Source organism: Ricinus communis, chromosome 1 (assembly GCF_019578655.1).
Source record: "Ricinus communis isolate WT05 ecotype wild-type chromosome 1, ASM1957865v1, whole genome shotgun sequence".
Taxonomy (NCBI): Eukaryota; Viridiplantae; Streptophyta; class Magnoliopsida; order Malpighiales; family Euphorbiaceae; genus Ricinus; species Ricinus communis.
In genome coordinates, this window is record NC_063256.1 from 9,482,931 (window position 1) to 9,496,081 (window position 13,151).

General features: G+C 36.6%; 1 protein-coding gene across 1 annotated transcript; it reads right to left on the bottom strand.

The window, feature by feature from the left end:
* Positions 1–588: 588 nt before the first annotated feature.
* LOC8270812 (paladin) lies at positions 589–12,747 on the bottom strand. The gene is made up of 19 exons (XM_015716913.3): positions 11,771–12,747; positions 11,341–11,472; positions 10,887–10,958; positions 10,459–10,529; positions 10,241–10,340; positions 10,042–10,140; positions 8,742–8,868; positions 7,858–7,991; positions 7,705–7,764; positions 7,360–7,595; positions 5,593–6,022; positions 4,858–5,181; positions 4,114–4,716; positions 3,811–3,984; positions 3,037–3,267; positions 2,673–2,956; positions 1,390–1,674; positions 980–1,102; positions 589–801 (listed from the first exon to the last, which is right to left on the bottom strand). The coding sequence occupies exons 1-19, from the start codon at positions 11,918–11,920 to the stop codon at positions 669–671; spliced, it is 3,768 nt and encodes a 1,255-aa protein (XP_015572399.1). The 5' UTR covers positions 11,921–12,747; the 3' UTR covers positions 589–668.
* Between the last annotated feature and the right edge of the window lie 404 nt (positions 12,748–13,151).

Genomic DNA, 13,151 nt, shown 5'->3' on the forward strand with positions numbered 1-13,151 from the left:
TCTTCTATCGAGTTATGTTATTTCATTAATTGAATTAAGACAAAACCATTTTATGAAGTCATTAAAACAAAAAGAACCAGTGTTAATAGCTTTCGTCGTATCCAGGCATGTTTCGCATGGTTTTTTATACTATTGGCAACATTATCTTTAACACAAAAGTTCATCTCAAATAAATCGGTTATTCATGTGAAAGGTCAGTGCTAGAGTAGGATAAATCACAATCCATTACACAAATACAAAGGAAAAGAGGTACAAGATAAGATTTGCTTAACCATATAACTAATATGTGACTCTTTCAATATCGTTTTGAATTTTTCTTTTCTAAAAACTGCCACCCTGGGGACAGGCCCATGCTTGATCCAGTTATCGGGAAGAGAATTTGGCACTCAGAACTGATAGAGCGATAGCGGATCAGGAAGATTCAAGGTTCCTGTAACTTTTGCATACCAGCCACAATTTAATTGAAATTTGGCTTGGGACACACCCAGTGACGAGGTTCTATTGATCTTGGAACGGAGCTGGATAGAAACTATTGGCATGCACACAAACAACCCAGGGGAAGGTAAAAAGAGTAGGAGAGGCTATAAATGGAGAAGCTACAACAGGCATGATTAGCTTAGCTGTACAAAAAAGAAAATTACATTTGAACAATTGCTATACGCCCAAAATTACTTATCGATCCTGAGGTTATTACAAAGATGTCCTAGTTCAGGTCTCGCGTTCATCCAGGATGTGAATCTTGTTTCAGTTGGTTTTGCACAATATAGATAGGATCTGAATGTGATGAGGAAGAAGTACCGCCTGCAAAATTGAACAACAAGAATTGGTTACACAGTGTTTGCCCGTGCATAAGAAAGCATGCTCAGTGATCTCTCTACAATGGACACAGGAGAGAAAGCATCCAAACCAGCTGTTTTTAAGTTACCAAACTAGTTAGCAACAGATCCAAAATTTTAATTGCCAGGGTACTTGAACTAACCTTAAGGCCTTAACGCCCATATCCATGAGGTGTGCTAGTTGTTCATCATCATGATGAGGACACTTCCTTAGTTCCTTGCTGTAATATAGAATGTCGTCACGTAGATGCCCGGCACCAACACACCTTTAAAACAGAGGAATGAACTCAGCCCCAAATATTAAATCACATAAACAGAGGGCCAAGGAAATACAGAAGTATATAGAACAACAGAAGGCCACACTAAAGAGAACAGATCAAAATGTATTTAATATCAGTCAAAGTGGAGAAATACACAGAAGAATGAGTTAATTATGAACAAAGCCACTACCGTCTTTCTTTCCTACATCATAATGAATTCTCTGCCAAAATAAGTGCTAGTTATTACTTCGGTAAGAAGAAAAAAGAAAAAGAAAGAAAGAAAGATTACATACTTATCAATAACAATGTCAACATCTGCTTTGCTCTTTGGACCATACATGAGAACTCTAGTGAGACTTAGTATGTCACGATAATCGCCCATCCTAAATGTCTCTTCCTCTGACAATTGAGAAGGCAAGATCTCTTCATGCACAGAAAATGACTCTGTATCAACCAATGTTTGGGGAATCTCTGCTGTGAAGGTTGCCTCTGCACCAAGTCTAAGACAAATAATTGCCATTGCATAGGCAATACCACCAAACCCCGTGTGTGACACAAAAAGGTAACTCCCTGCACAACTACAAACACATTCCCATAATCAAGATAATAAGAACAAGAATAACATGAAGATTTCTAGGATAATGCTCAAAGGATATATCATTACTATGTAAATCATGACTTCTGAAAGTCAAACTTGTTAAGACTCCACCAAGTAACATACATGAAACTGCTTCTACCAAAGATTTACAAATCTTTATAGAAAGGAAATTGCTTCTTCTAGCTTAAATCAAAGGATGGTAGAAGTTCAATAATATAAGACCATCTGACTTGGCCCTTACTTTGTATTAAGTAAGTCTGCTTAATTCAAACTACCTGTTTACTCTATCCTAACTCAAACTATTTAGTGTGCTTCTATCAAAGAACTCCAAATGTCAAATGGTCTTTTGGTGGTTTTCATTTGGTTCTTGAATAATGGTGAAAGTCAAATGTCCTCAAATACTTGAAAATTTTGGACAAATTTGAAATCAAATCAAAATTGATCCTATCTTCAATATGTAGTTTCCATTATTTATTGCCAACCAAATCGTGTTCAAATTCACTATTACAACAAGCAGTAAACTATTTCAATGCTCAATAACTTTTCAGAGGGGGGGGGGGGGGGGGGGGGGGGGGGGTTCACATGATTTCTTAAAAAGTCATAGTTAGCCAGCTTAAATACTGCAGATCCCAACGATCTGCCTAAGGATGATCTAGTCATTTCAGGCTCAGCCACAGTTACAATAAAATTGGATCAGCAACAACACATGAAAAAAGGACAAATTACCAGACAACATCAGACAACAAAGGAATGTCAATTTTATTATCTTAAATAAAAAGTAGGGAAGTTCGCAGCTTGGTGATTAACATTCTTTCCCTTGGAATCTATACTGGGTAATCCAGGGAAATGATGTACCAGGAAGATGGTTTTCATCTCACAGAGATCATAACCATCTTCCTACTACTATGATTACCCATTTTACTTTCAAGAAAAGAATCAGAGAGAAGATGTAGCATGAGGATTGGAATTGACACTTACTCGTCTTTACAATACTGGATTGCATCAACATCGGAAGCTAAAGCATCCCTCTCTCTAGTTAATGGTATCCTCCTATATGTCATATCATAACCCTCATCTTTTAGAGCAGCATACACTTCAGCTGGTGTCTTCACATCATTTGCAAAAATGTTTTCCCAGTATCCTATGACACTGGACTGATTTGTTGCCGGGTTATATTCTTCACGATGTAAAAGCATTCTACCTCCAGATTCTCTCACCTCAGATACTATATCTTCTTTTAGTCTTGCCTCCATATGTTCTACCTGTCTAGCAGTAATTAGAAAGGAAAAAGTACACCTGGCATAGTAATTAGTTCTTAGGACAAATTAAATAACAGACATACCAGAGGACCAGTAATTCCAACATGCTTGAGTGTATCAACAGGTTTATGTAGCTCCCTGAGGACAAACGGTGTGCCATTAATGTAAACCACTGCTTCTTCTCTGAGATCGGTCAATATCACTTTCTGAGCAAGTGACCCTTCTCCATTGGGCTTGGCACCCAAATATGCTAACATTTCTTTCGCACCAGCAATTGTTGGAGTTGCCATGCTATATACAGGATATCCGTCCACCTGAAGCACACAGAAATCTTGGACTCAAAACCAGTGCCAACTTTCATCATAAAGCAAAGTGTCTTCTAGTCATGCCATCAGTTTTTCAAAAAACCTTGTGTACTACATAATTAAAAGAGACAGAGAGAAGCAGAAATTGTTTCAAACTTTTTCAAAGACCCAACATGCAATTTTTCTGCATCGGGCTCATTAATTATCTGATACAAATAATCAGTTAATCTATAATAATTCTCTCTGGAATATAATGAAAACAGATATAATGTTATATAAACAAGAAAGGGAGCACTAAAATGGACCTTTTGGACAATGATCCATCATCAGGCAGGATTAAGACCAAGGTGTACAAAATCAGACTAGCTCCTATACAGAATATGTTGGTGGGAAGCATCTAACATGGCTTAAATCAGGTAATACCTGTCTTATGGCAAAATACTACAAATAAAATGCAGGAAATATCACAAGATGCTAACTAAGACGACCTACAAATGCTGCCTTACTTTCTGGCATCACAATTTCAAAGAAACTGCTAGCTACTAGGCATACCTTGTAAACATGTGGTGCTCCATGAATTTGCAAGTGGCTGGAAGTCCTCTGACCAGGAAAGAAATACATCTTAAGTATTGAGCCCGTTCCCAAAACTGAACCATTGCGAGCCTTGATAGTGGCCTCCATTACTGCATCTCCATGCTGGGATTCCTGTGGGGCTCTCAACTCCTCCTGCATTAAATAACACATGCAACCATATCTAAGTAATTACAGTAACAAAGGAGAATCTACAACATTAAGAAACCCAAATGTATTAAATAACTTTGAAGTTCCAAAATCAGCAGGCATAAGAAAATATACAGGGATGGTGAAAAATCGGCCAGGTCTTAATCTTATGCTCCATTTCATGGCTTGGACCTCGGGTCTTTGATGCAACCAGGTCTTAAACGTCATCCTTGATTCTCCTTGCCCACAAAATCCATCAAATGCTTCACTTCCAAGATAGGCTGCAAAAGCAATTAAGCGAAAGTACCGCTCAAGGTACTCAGCACCACGGTTCAATGCCACTCTCCTCACCCTCGGCTCAACATGTTGTTGATTGACAACCTTTCTGTAATGAAGAACAGCTTGGCGGATGTTCTGAAGTGCAGAGCATCTATCAATAACAGCATCTAAAGCTTCTCGGCATTCCACCCCATTATCAAACAATCTTGTTATCTTCCATAACAGCAGAATATCATCAATGCCAAATGCACGGGCCTGCTCTGTTCCAGTTCTCATTCTAGTATTACTTGGAGGAGACCTGGCAGCATTGCCTCCAGTTTCTTCGCCACTTGAGCTGCCACTATCTGCCTCTTCACAGGCCATATCATCAACTAGGACTCTTATTGGTCTTCCATAATCTATCCTAAGTTTCAGAAGGCAAGCAATTACAGTGCCAGTGGTTGTCCTTCCCCTCCCCATCTGCAAATATTGCAAAAAGGACATTCAGGTAAAACAAAGAAAGAAAAGTTTTAACAACAGAGGATACAGCAAGCAGCTCCATGTATCATAGAGAGATCCATGCACATGTAAAGAATGAAGGTGACAGAAGGAAAACTTAACCTGACAATTGAAAACAAAAGCAGTATCCTTCGAAGCAGAAGCGATATTTACTGCCAATGTGTCAAAGTCAGAACTTTTGGGAGCTTTACCATCAGTAATCGGTACACGAGCATACTTAATGGGAAACCCATCAACCTCTAGGCATTTAAAGACCTCAAGTGGGGTCTTAACAGAATCAAAATTCACATGTTCCCAAGCATCAAAAATTTGCCCGTCATCTGTTTCATGAATGACCATTATAGCACCTCCATAGCTTTCAGCTTCTCGTAAGATATCTTCCTTTAATCGAGCTTCCATTCCCTGCACTCTCTCACGATCAATTCCCTGCATAAAAGGACATCCGCACACAAAAAGATCGGAACAACTTCCATAAAACAAGGAAACAGTCGACACTTAAAAAATTGAGCAATGCCCCTGTGAAGATATATATGACAATGATGTCCTAGTAAACCATTCAAAGAAGAGGGTCGTGCACAATGTCATGATGGCATGCCTCTTTTATTTGTGTATATGATAACTAGGATAAACTATATGAGACAGTATGCAGTCTTATAGTATGATGTGCCAAAAAAGTCAACTCATGATATTAGTATAATAAGGCCAACGCATTTTGCAGAAAAAATCTTCAAGTATATTTTCAGCAACAGATTTCATCAGATGTCAGTGATCATAGTAACTGCTAGTGTCATCAATAGCAGTTGGAAAGACTTAAAACAGGAAAATCAAAATTTTTACCGAGTACTCCAGCATGTTTTTATATGGTCTTTCAACCTCACGGAGCACAAAGGGTTTTCCATTAATGTAGATAACAGGTTCTTCTCTCATATTGTGCCAGAAAATAGGGCGACCACCTTTGGAGCTGCCAATCCTTTGAATTACAGAGAGAATACCATCAATAGTTGGATTTGCAACTCCATAAACAGGAAATCCAGGAACTTCCCTGAAATTAGGTGCACCCTCCACCCTCTCTGGTAAAGTATGGATTTGACAACCAGGACAGTGGTCACTCTTTAGAACAGTTTGACTACCTAAAACCTCCCCATTTCTTAGAGCAGCAACAACACCCATCTCATGAGGGCGGCCATCAGCAGATTCAGCAATCTTCATCAGAGACGGCTTTGAACTTGCATAGCCAAGCGCACCCATTGGATCTCTCCTGAGCAACCTGCATAAAAGGAATGATTGCAGCAAAATAAGTTTCCTGGAATGTACAGTACTACAGTTTGACACAAAAACTAACATATTTGAGTGCGATGTTTTTCAACTGAAAAACTAATGAAATGTTTGAAAAGTAAGGGGGGGCTATATAAGCATGTGGAAACTTGGACATTGTAAATATATTTAACCATGGATGAATTAGCTTCTTCATGGATAAACTGTAGCTTTGGTAAAACAAATATAACAACCCCAAGTTTCTTAAAGAAGAGACTCGAGATAATACAGAAACACTCTGATGGTCATAAATGAAGCTACATGTTGGTCCATCCAAGTATCAAGCATAGATGGGTATCGGTGCTTGTCCTCGTAATGTTCATTGCTAGAGTATTTCAAGAGAACTCAAACAAATCATAGTCCATACTGCATGCAGACAAGGTATTGACCAATAATGAACAGTACTTGAGTCAAGGAATAAAAAGATATAGCTCTCAGCAAATTGAAATCTTGCAAATAGGAGTTTGTGGGGTAGGGGCAAAGGCTGGTGGGGGAGTATTCAAGCAGTAGAAAACAATTGAACTGCACAATAAAATTCAATTCTATATTATAAATATAACCATCTGATGCCTCCTTTTAGAAATCAACCCAAATCCGAGCTCAAAGAGGAGATAAAGTATAAAATGAGCATAAGTGTTAAAATAAGTGTACAAGACAGATCCAATGTGTTCTGGGCTGATAAGACAGATTATACAGGGCCTAGGGGGAGTCCATCTATGAAACCATGGTTCGACTCAACTCTGATGCAGTTCAGCCTCAGTATAGCTGTAGTGCAGAGACTTTGACCATCAGAAAGTTCCTTAAGAAACCATGAAGTATGTGACCACATTATTAACCTAAACAATCAGCATTGAAAACCTAAAAGCAGGGTAAAGCATGGATGCTCATATATAACTCAAAGGAGATGAAGTATAAAATGAGCAAAAGTGTTAAAGTAAGTGTACAAGACAGATCCAATGTGTTCTGGGCTGATAAGACAAATTATACAGGGCCTAGGGGGAGTCCATCTATGAAACCATGGTTCGACTCAACTCTGATGCAGTTCAGCCTCAGTATAGCTGTAGTGCAGAGACTTTGACCATCAGAAAGTTCCTTAAGAAACCATGAAGTATGTGACCACATTATTAACCTAAACAATCAGCATTGAAAACCTAAAAGCAGGGTAAAGCATGGATGCTCATATATAACTCAAAGTTGTAAAACAATTTCAGGTTATCAATGTTAAAGCTCACTTATTAATCAAATCTATGAGAGATTTTATACCAACACCACTACCAGATATTTGCTTACCTCCGAAGTATGCTATAAAGTTCTGGCCGTGCCCTCATCCAGTCTGCAAAACTGCTATGACCAAAAGAACTAGACCGAAGGGCATCTCTCTCTGAATGAATATATACAGCAAAGCATATGAGAAAGTAATACCGTTCCAAGTATTCCACAAAAAAGGAAAGTGACGCCTCTCTCTTCATCTCATCTGGTTGACGAAGAATGCGATTGCGGTAATTGGCAATTGCTTCACGCAAGTTCTGTAATGCAAACACTCCATCTGGGTGAGATCTAAATGGAAGGAGAAACAAATTCCATGCTTCTTATGGGATTAACTGGACAGATTTATGACATTCTAAAGAGCCATACCTGCATTGAGGCGCACTTATCGATGACTTTATCCACTTGTCTTTTGCCTTCAACGCCACCCTAAAGGCATGATAATGATTATTAAGTGCAAAATCTATAGGCCACTTTTAAATGATAAAAAGGATCAATCAATAGGAACTAAATGTTGAGTACCTCTAAAACCCTGGTCAAGCTTCTTATGACTGCATATTCTCCTCTACGAATTGCCTCTTCTGAGTTTGGCAAATTGTCAGTGACGGTAGGACCAGTGTCGAAAACCCTCCCTATTGAATTGGTTCTTGGAATACCTATATAAGATGAAAACAATAGTAAATGCAACATAAACCACTGCTATAGTAAAATCACTCCCTTGCACCTAACCAATTCAGATAGACACAACTAAGAACAGTTCATTAGGAAGGAACAATTGAAATTTTTTTCAAATAAAACTACAAGTATTGTTCCATTCTTATCACATATGCATCATTCTTCTGCATCACTGCACCTTTCAATTGCAAAATATTCTCAAGCTCGAATTTCTTGGTTCCTCAAATGGGGCAGCATTTCAGTATGGACTTTAAAAAGAGAAAAGGAAAAAGAAAACAGAGAGAGAGAGAAGCAATTCAAATGTATTCTTGATAATCTTGTTCAAGTTTTAGACCCAACTTAAAGTTGTAATCAAGTACTTTCTGGGTCAGGTTGTGGTCTGAGCTCAATCTAACTCATATCCTTACCATGAGCGGAGTAAGCATCCAACATAAATACAAAAATAACAAGCTTTAAAGAAAAATCTGAAAGAAGTCTTATCATGGAGTACATGAAATTGTTAGAAGGTAAATAGAAAATTAAACAACTAGTGATACCACATTTTCAGGACATAGTCAATACAATTCAGCACAGCAGGACAAACCAACTTCCAATTAGATTGGAGCATCTTAATTTCTATGAATTAAGGCTATAAAATAGAGGTTAAATACTAGATTCAAATGGTCCCAAATTTTTGTAGCAGCATATTGAACATATAGCAAAAAGGAATATACAAGAAGTGATAATAGTACCAGAAGCACCGATCCTATTGAGGTAAACCAATGTCGCTATGACCATCCCAGTTGTAGTTCGTCCACGACCCATTTGACAATTAAATATTATTTCTGTATTTAAATCTGCTTGATAAATTTTATCAACCTGGAACATGAAGAAAGATTAACATAACAGGATTAGCAGATGGATTTCTGAAACTCTCTAGATCTGCTCAGATTCCACAACTACACCACAAAAAACATGTGAAACCAAGCCCTTTCATGCATGAAAGATAAACTGCAGAAAGACACATCCATAGGCAATTACATACAACCTGAATTGCAGAAATTCCTAAGGCCAGCACAATGAAATAAGTGAAACTTTCAGGGATGCAAGAAAAAATGAATTATATAGAAGACATAAAATCAACACAATCTTTGTTTTGCTATGAAACTTGAAAAAATCAAACAGTAGATCTCCTCTCCTTATAGGAATACTGTAATTTGTGTCATATCATGACAGTCCAGGTTAATTGTAGTCACGCGATAATTACATGCAGCATTGCAATTAAGGATATAGATACAGTAGGAAACAGGAAAGAGGAGTCAGCGACATCTTTCCCTGCCAAGTTGTTTTTTATCATTACATGTCTATAGACTCACAAATCTATGGCCAATCTGAAAATTCTTTAATATTGGTTCCAAAACATCTAAAAATAAATCCTCATGTTTTATTTCTGAAATTGATATTTTAAAGACAAGGCACTTTAAAATCTATGGTGCTTACATGCTACAATTCTCCTAATGTAGCTGTTCCAGGGGCCAGTTATCAGATCAGCAGAGTACTATAGAAATCCTCCACTTTCAAATTGGAATTCTTATTATTAAAAAGCCTAGCTCACTCTAGTATCTCAGGATATATGAAGTTCATGAACATAAATAAAACTCATCAATATTCTGAGGGCTATCATTTTGTTCTACTCCGTCTACAGAATATTCCTAATCACAATTGATATCTTGATTCAGCATGAGGATAATAATTAAAAAAATAACATCATTACTAGGAAGCAATTCAATCTTTCAACTTATTAATCTATTAATGATATAAGAAAGACGACTCCAGCACTTGGAATCTTTAAGTCATTTACATACTGATTTTGCAAACAAGATTATAATAGAGAATAAACTGTCGCCTTCTCTAACAGCAATAGATTTTTCATAAGGTCATAAAATGAAGCCTACGTAAGTGGATTTACCCAGATAATCAAAACATTATTTCTTATCAAACAAATAACAAAAAAATTCGCTTCTTAAGTAAGATTTAAAGCAGAGAACTCACTAAGATATCAAAATCTGGCTCCTCCGGTGATTTTTCATCAGTGACAGGAACACGTTCATAATCAAAAAGGTAACCCTCTAATTGCAGTTCTTCATTTGCCTACATTAAGAAATAAAAGTTGGTTCAGAAATTAAAAAGAAAATGGTAGATTAATCCTGTTTTTCCATTCCACAAGCAGAATGTGTTCTATGAATCATGCCTCTAGTGGTGTCTTCACAGAATCACGTGATACGGGTTCCCACTGGTCCACCATCTGACCATCTGGCAGTTCATCAGTGACAAGTATTTTGTTTCCATATCTGCCAAATTATATATCCAAAAAAAATATGTTACCATGCAGAGCAAGAGCATTCAATGGTGAAACATACAGTACTGATAAGACACCAGGGACAAGACAGCATTCAACCAAAGAAGAACCTTGCAGCTTCCATCAGGATATCTTCTTTCAATCGAGACTCCATTTGTTCAACCCTAGATCTGTTGATTCCCTGATTTAATACAAAAGAATGCTGTCAACTAGAGGATAATGATAATAAACTATTCTCGACTGAAAACATGTAAAATACATACAGAGGTTTACATGCATTCTAGCATTTGCAAAACCTGGTTAATTCTTATATTTGATATAAAGACACAACTAGACCAAACCTTATAGATATAAACTGATTTGATTTGATAGTCTTTTAAAACTTATCAGTTTCTGATTTTTGCTAAATTAGGGAAGGATGAAGACATCACAATGTTTGAAAGATGGAAGTTCTAAAGAGCAAATATGATGTGATTGAAAATGTGTACACTGGGGTAGAAATATGTTCAAGAGTAAATTATTTAATAACTTGTATTACCGTGTACTCAAGATTGGAGAAGGGTCTTTCCACATCACGCAAAACAAAAGGACGGCCATTAATGTACACCACCTGTTTCAAAGACAAAGTTGGGAGAGATGAATCCTGTATACTCTAGTGCTCATGTTATGCCGAAAAAACATCTAACATAATATTTAACATATAATATATAATGTTAACGAAGTCCAGTCTATATAGTTTTCCGTTTACACTACATTCATTTGACAGTAGTCAAGTCAAAAAGAGGTCAAATTGAAAACATATGAAAAGCATTCTACAGTACCCAGTAAGCAATATTGATAGAAGAAAATAATGCTATTACATCCAAATAATCTGAAACTGAGTGAACTACAAGTATTTAAATGAAAAATGGGAAGAATACAAGGTTCTTTGAATAATGCTCTTTACATCCAATTAAAGCACAGCATTAAGATAAGCTGAGAAATAGACTTACTGGTTCTTCACGAAGATTAAACCAAATAACTTGCACTCGCTTCCCATCTTTTTGTGCCCCAATATGTTTAAGAACATTACGGATTCCCTCAGTTGTTGGAATTGCAACACCATGTACAGGCAATGAATCAGCCTATTAAAACAAATAAAGCACAAAGGGGGCAATTGAAAAATTAATTAGAAATGACAAATGTTATCAAGCTTAATTAAATATATTTCACGAATCAAATCAAAATAAGAGCATTCATGGCACCTACAAGTACTGAATAGTACAACACACAAGCATATAGCAAAAACGCAATGCATCAGCACGTAACACAAGCATTGTGGATTCGATCTCGTTTTCTAAATCAAAATGCAACGCCTAACAGATTGGGCAATCGGAATTTGCTTGTAAAACATTTTATAAAGGAAAACAAAGAAAAGAGAACCTGACGGTAATTGGGAGCGCCATCGATCTGAGGAGTAAGGCGTTTATTTTGGCAGCCAGGGAAATGGTCGCTTTTAAGAATTGTTTTCTTTCCAAGAACTGATCCACCTCTTAGCTTCATAACCTGCTCCAACTCTTTCGGTATCGACATGTCTCCTTCTCCTCCTTTTTATAGCCTTACCTTTCAATTATTCTTTTCTTTTTATTTTCTTATTATTAATTTGTAAATTTGTGCACTCCCACTAAATTCACAAATTTCACCTTAAACAAACACACACACAGAGTCTCATCCAATCTGCCTATCGCAAATTCAACAAGAATTTACAATTAATATTTATAATGTCAATAACAACTTCACTGGTACTCTATTCTACAGTTCCCGCAGCACGCGGATGCTAAATACCTAAAACATGCAAAAGAAGAAGAGCACTGCTGGTACTAGTACGACTACAGCTAGTATAGATGGAAAAGGATTCTTGCGATTGGGTTAGCTTGATTGATGAATAAAGTGCTATTTGTAGTTTGCAGAGGAAGAAATGTGAAAAAGAGGGATAAGAAAGAAAGAAAGAAAGAAAGAGATAAAGAGATAGAGATAGAGATATTATTATAAACCTGAGCAAGAAACAAGAAACAACAGCAACAACTCAGGTGAGGGGAAAGGGAATAAAAATATTTACTTGGGGACTTTTTGTGAGACAGGCATGTGTTGTTTGTTTACTGACTTTCCTTTTTTTCTTTTCTTTTCTTTTCTTTCCTTTTACTTTCTTCCGAAGTGAGACACAGTAATCAGATTGAAACAAGTATTTTCCTTCTCCAGAATTTCATCATCCTCTCTCCTGTAGCTGAAGCTGACTCCAGAAACGTGGAAAGCGTGTTGTGTTTTAACTCTTCAATTTTCTTTCCTGGTTTGCTGGTTGCTTTCTACATTCTTTTCTATAAAATTCAAAAAAAATAAAATGAAATTGTGACTTGGTAGAAGACTGTCTGCAGTGGATATTCTTTTTTCTCTGTTGGCTGTGGCTGCGCCTCAGCTTCCTTCCGCCCATCAGAACGTGCCACCTAGTACTATTATATATATATATATATATTTATATTTATATTTTTTACCGCTTTATATTTATAAATCAAGCCTAAAAATGTTGGATGGGAGTTCTATTTATTCTTTTACAGTAAATTATACAAAATCTTATAATATATATAAAAAATATTATTACTATTTTCTATGTAAAATCTTCAGCATTTGCCTTAGATTAAAAGAAATTTAGGTTATATACTAAGAATTTTATAAGCAATAAAATAAAGTTACATGGAATGTGATGTGAAATCATAATTTTATAACATAATGTTTTGTTTATCATTTTCTCCTGTTTTTGTCCCTTTTA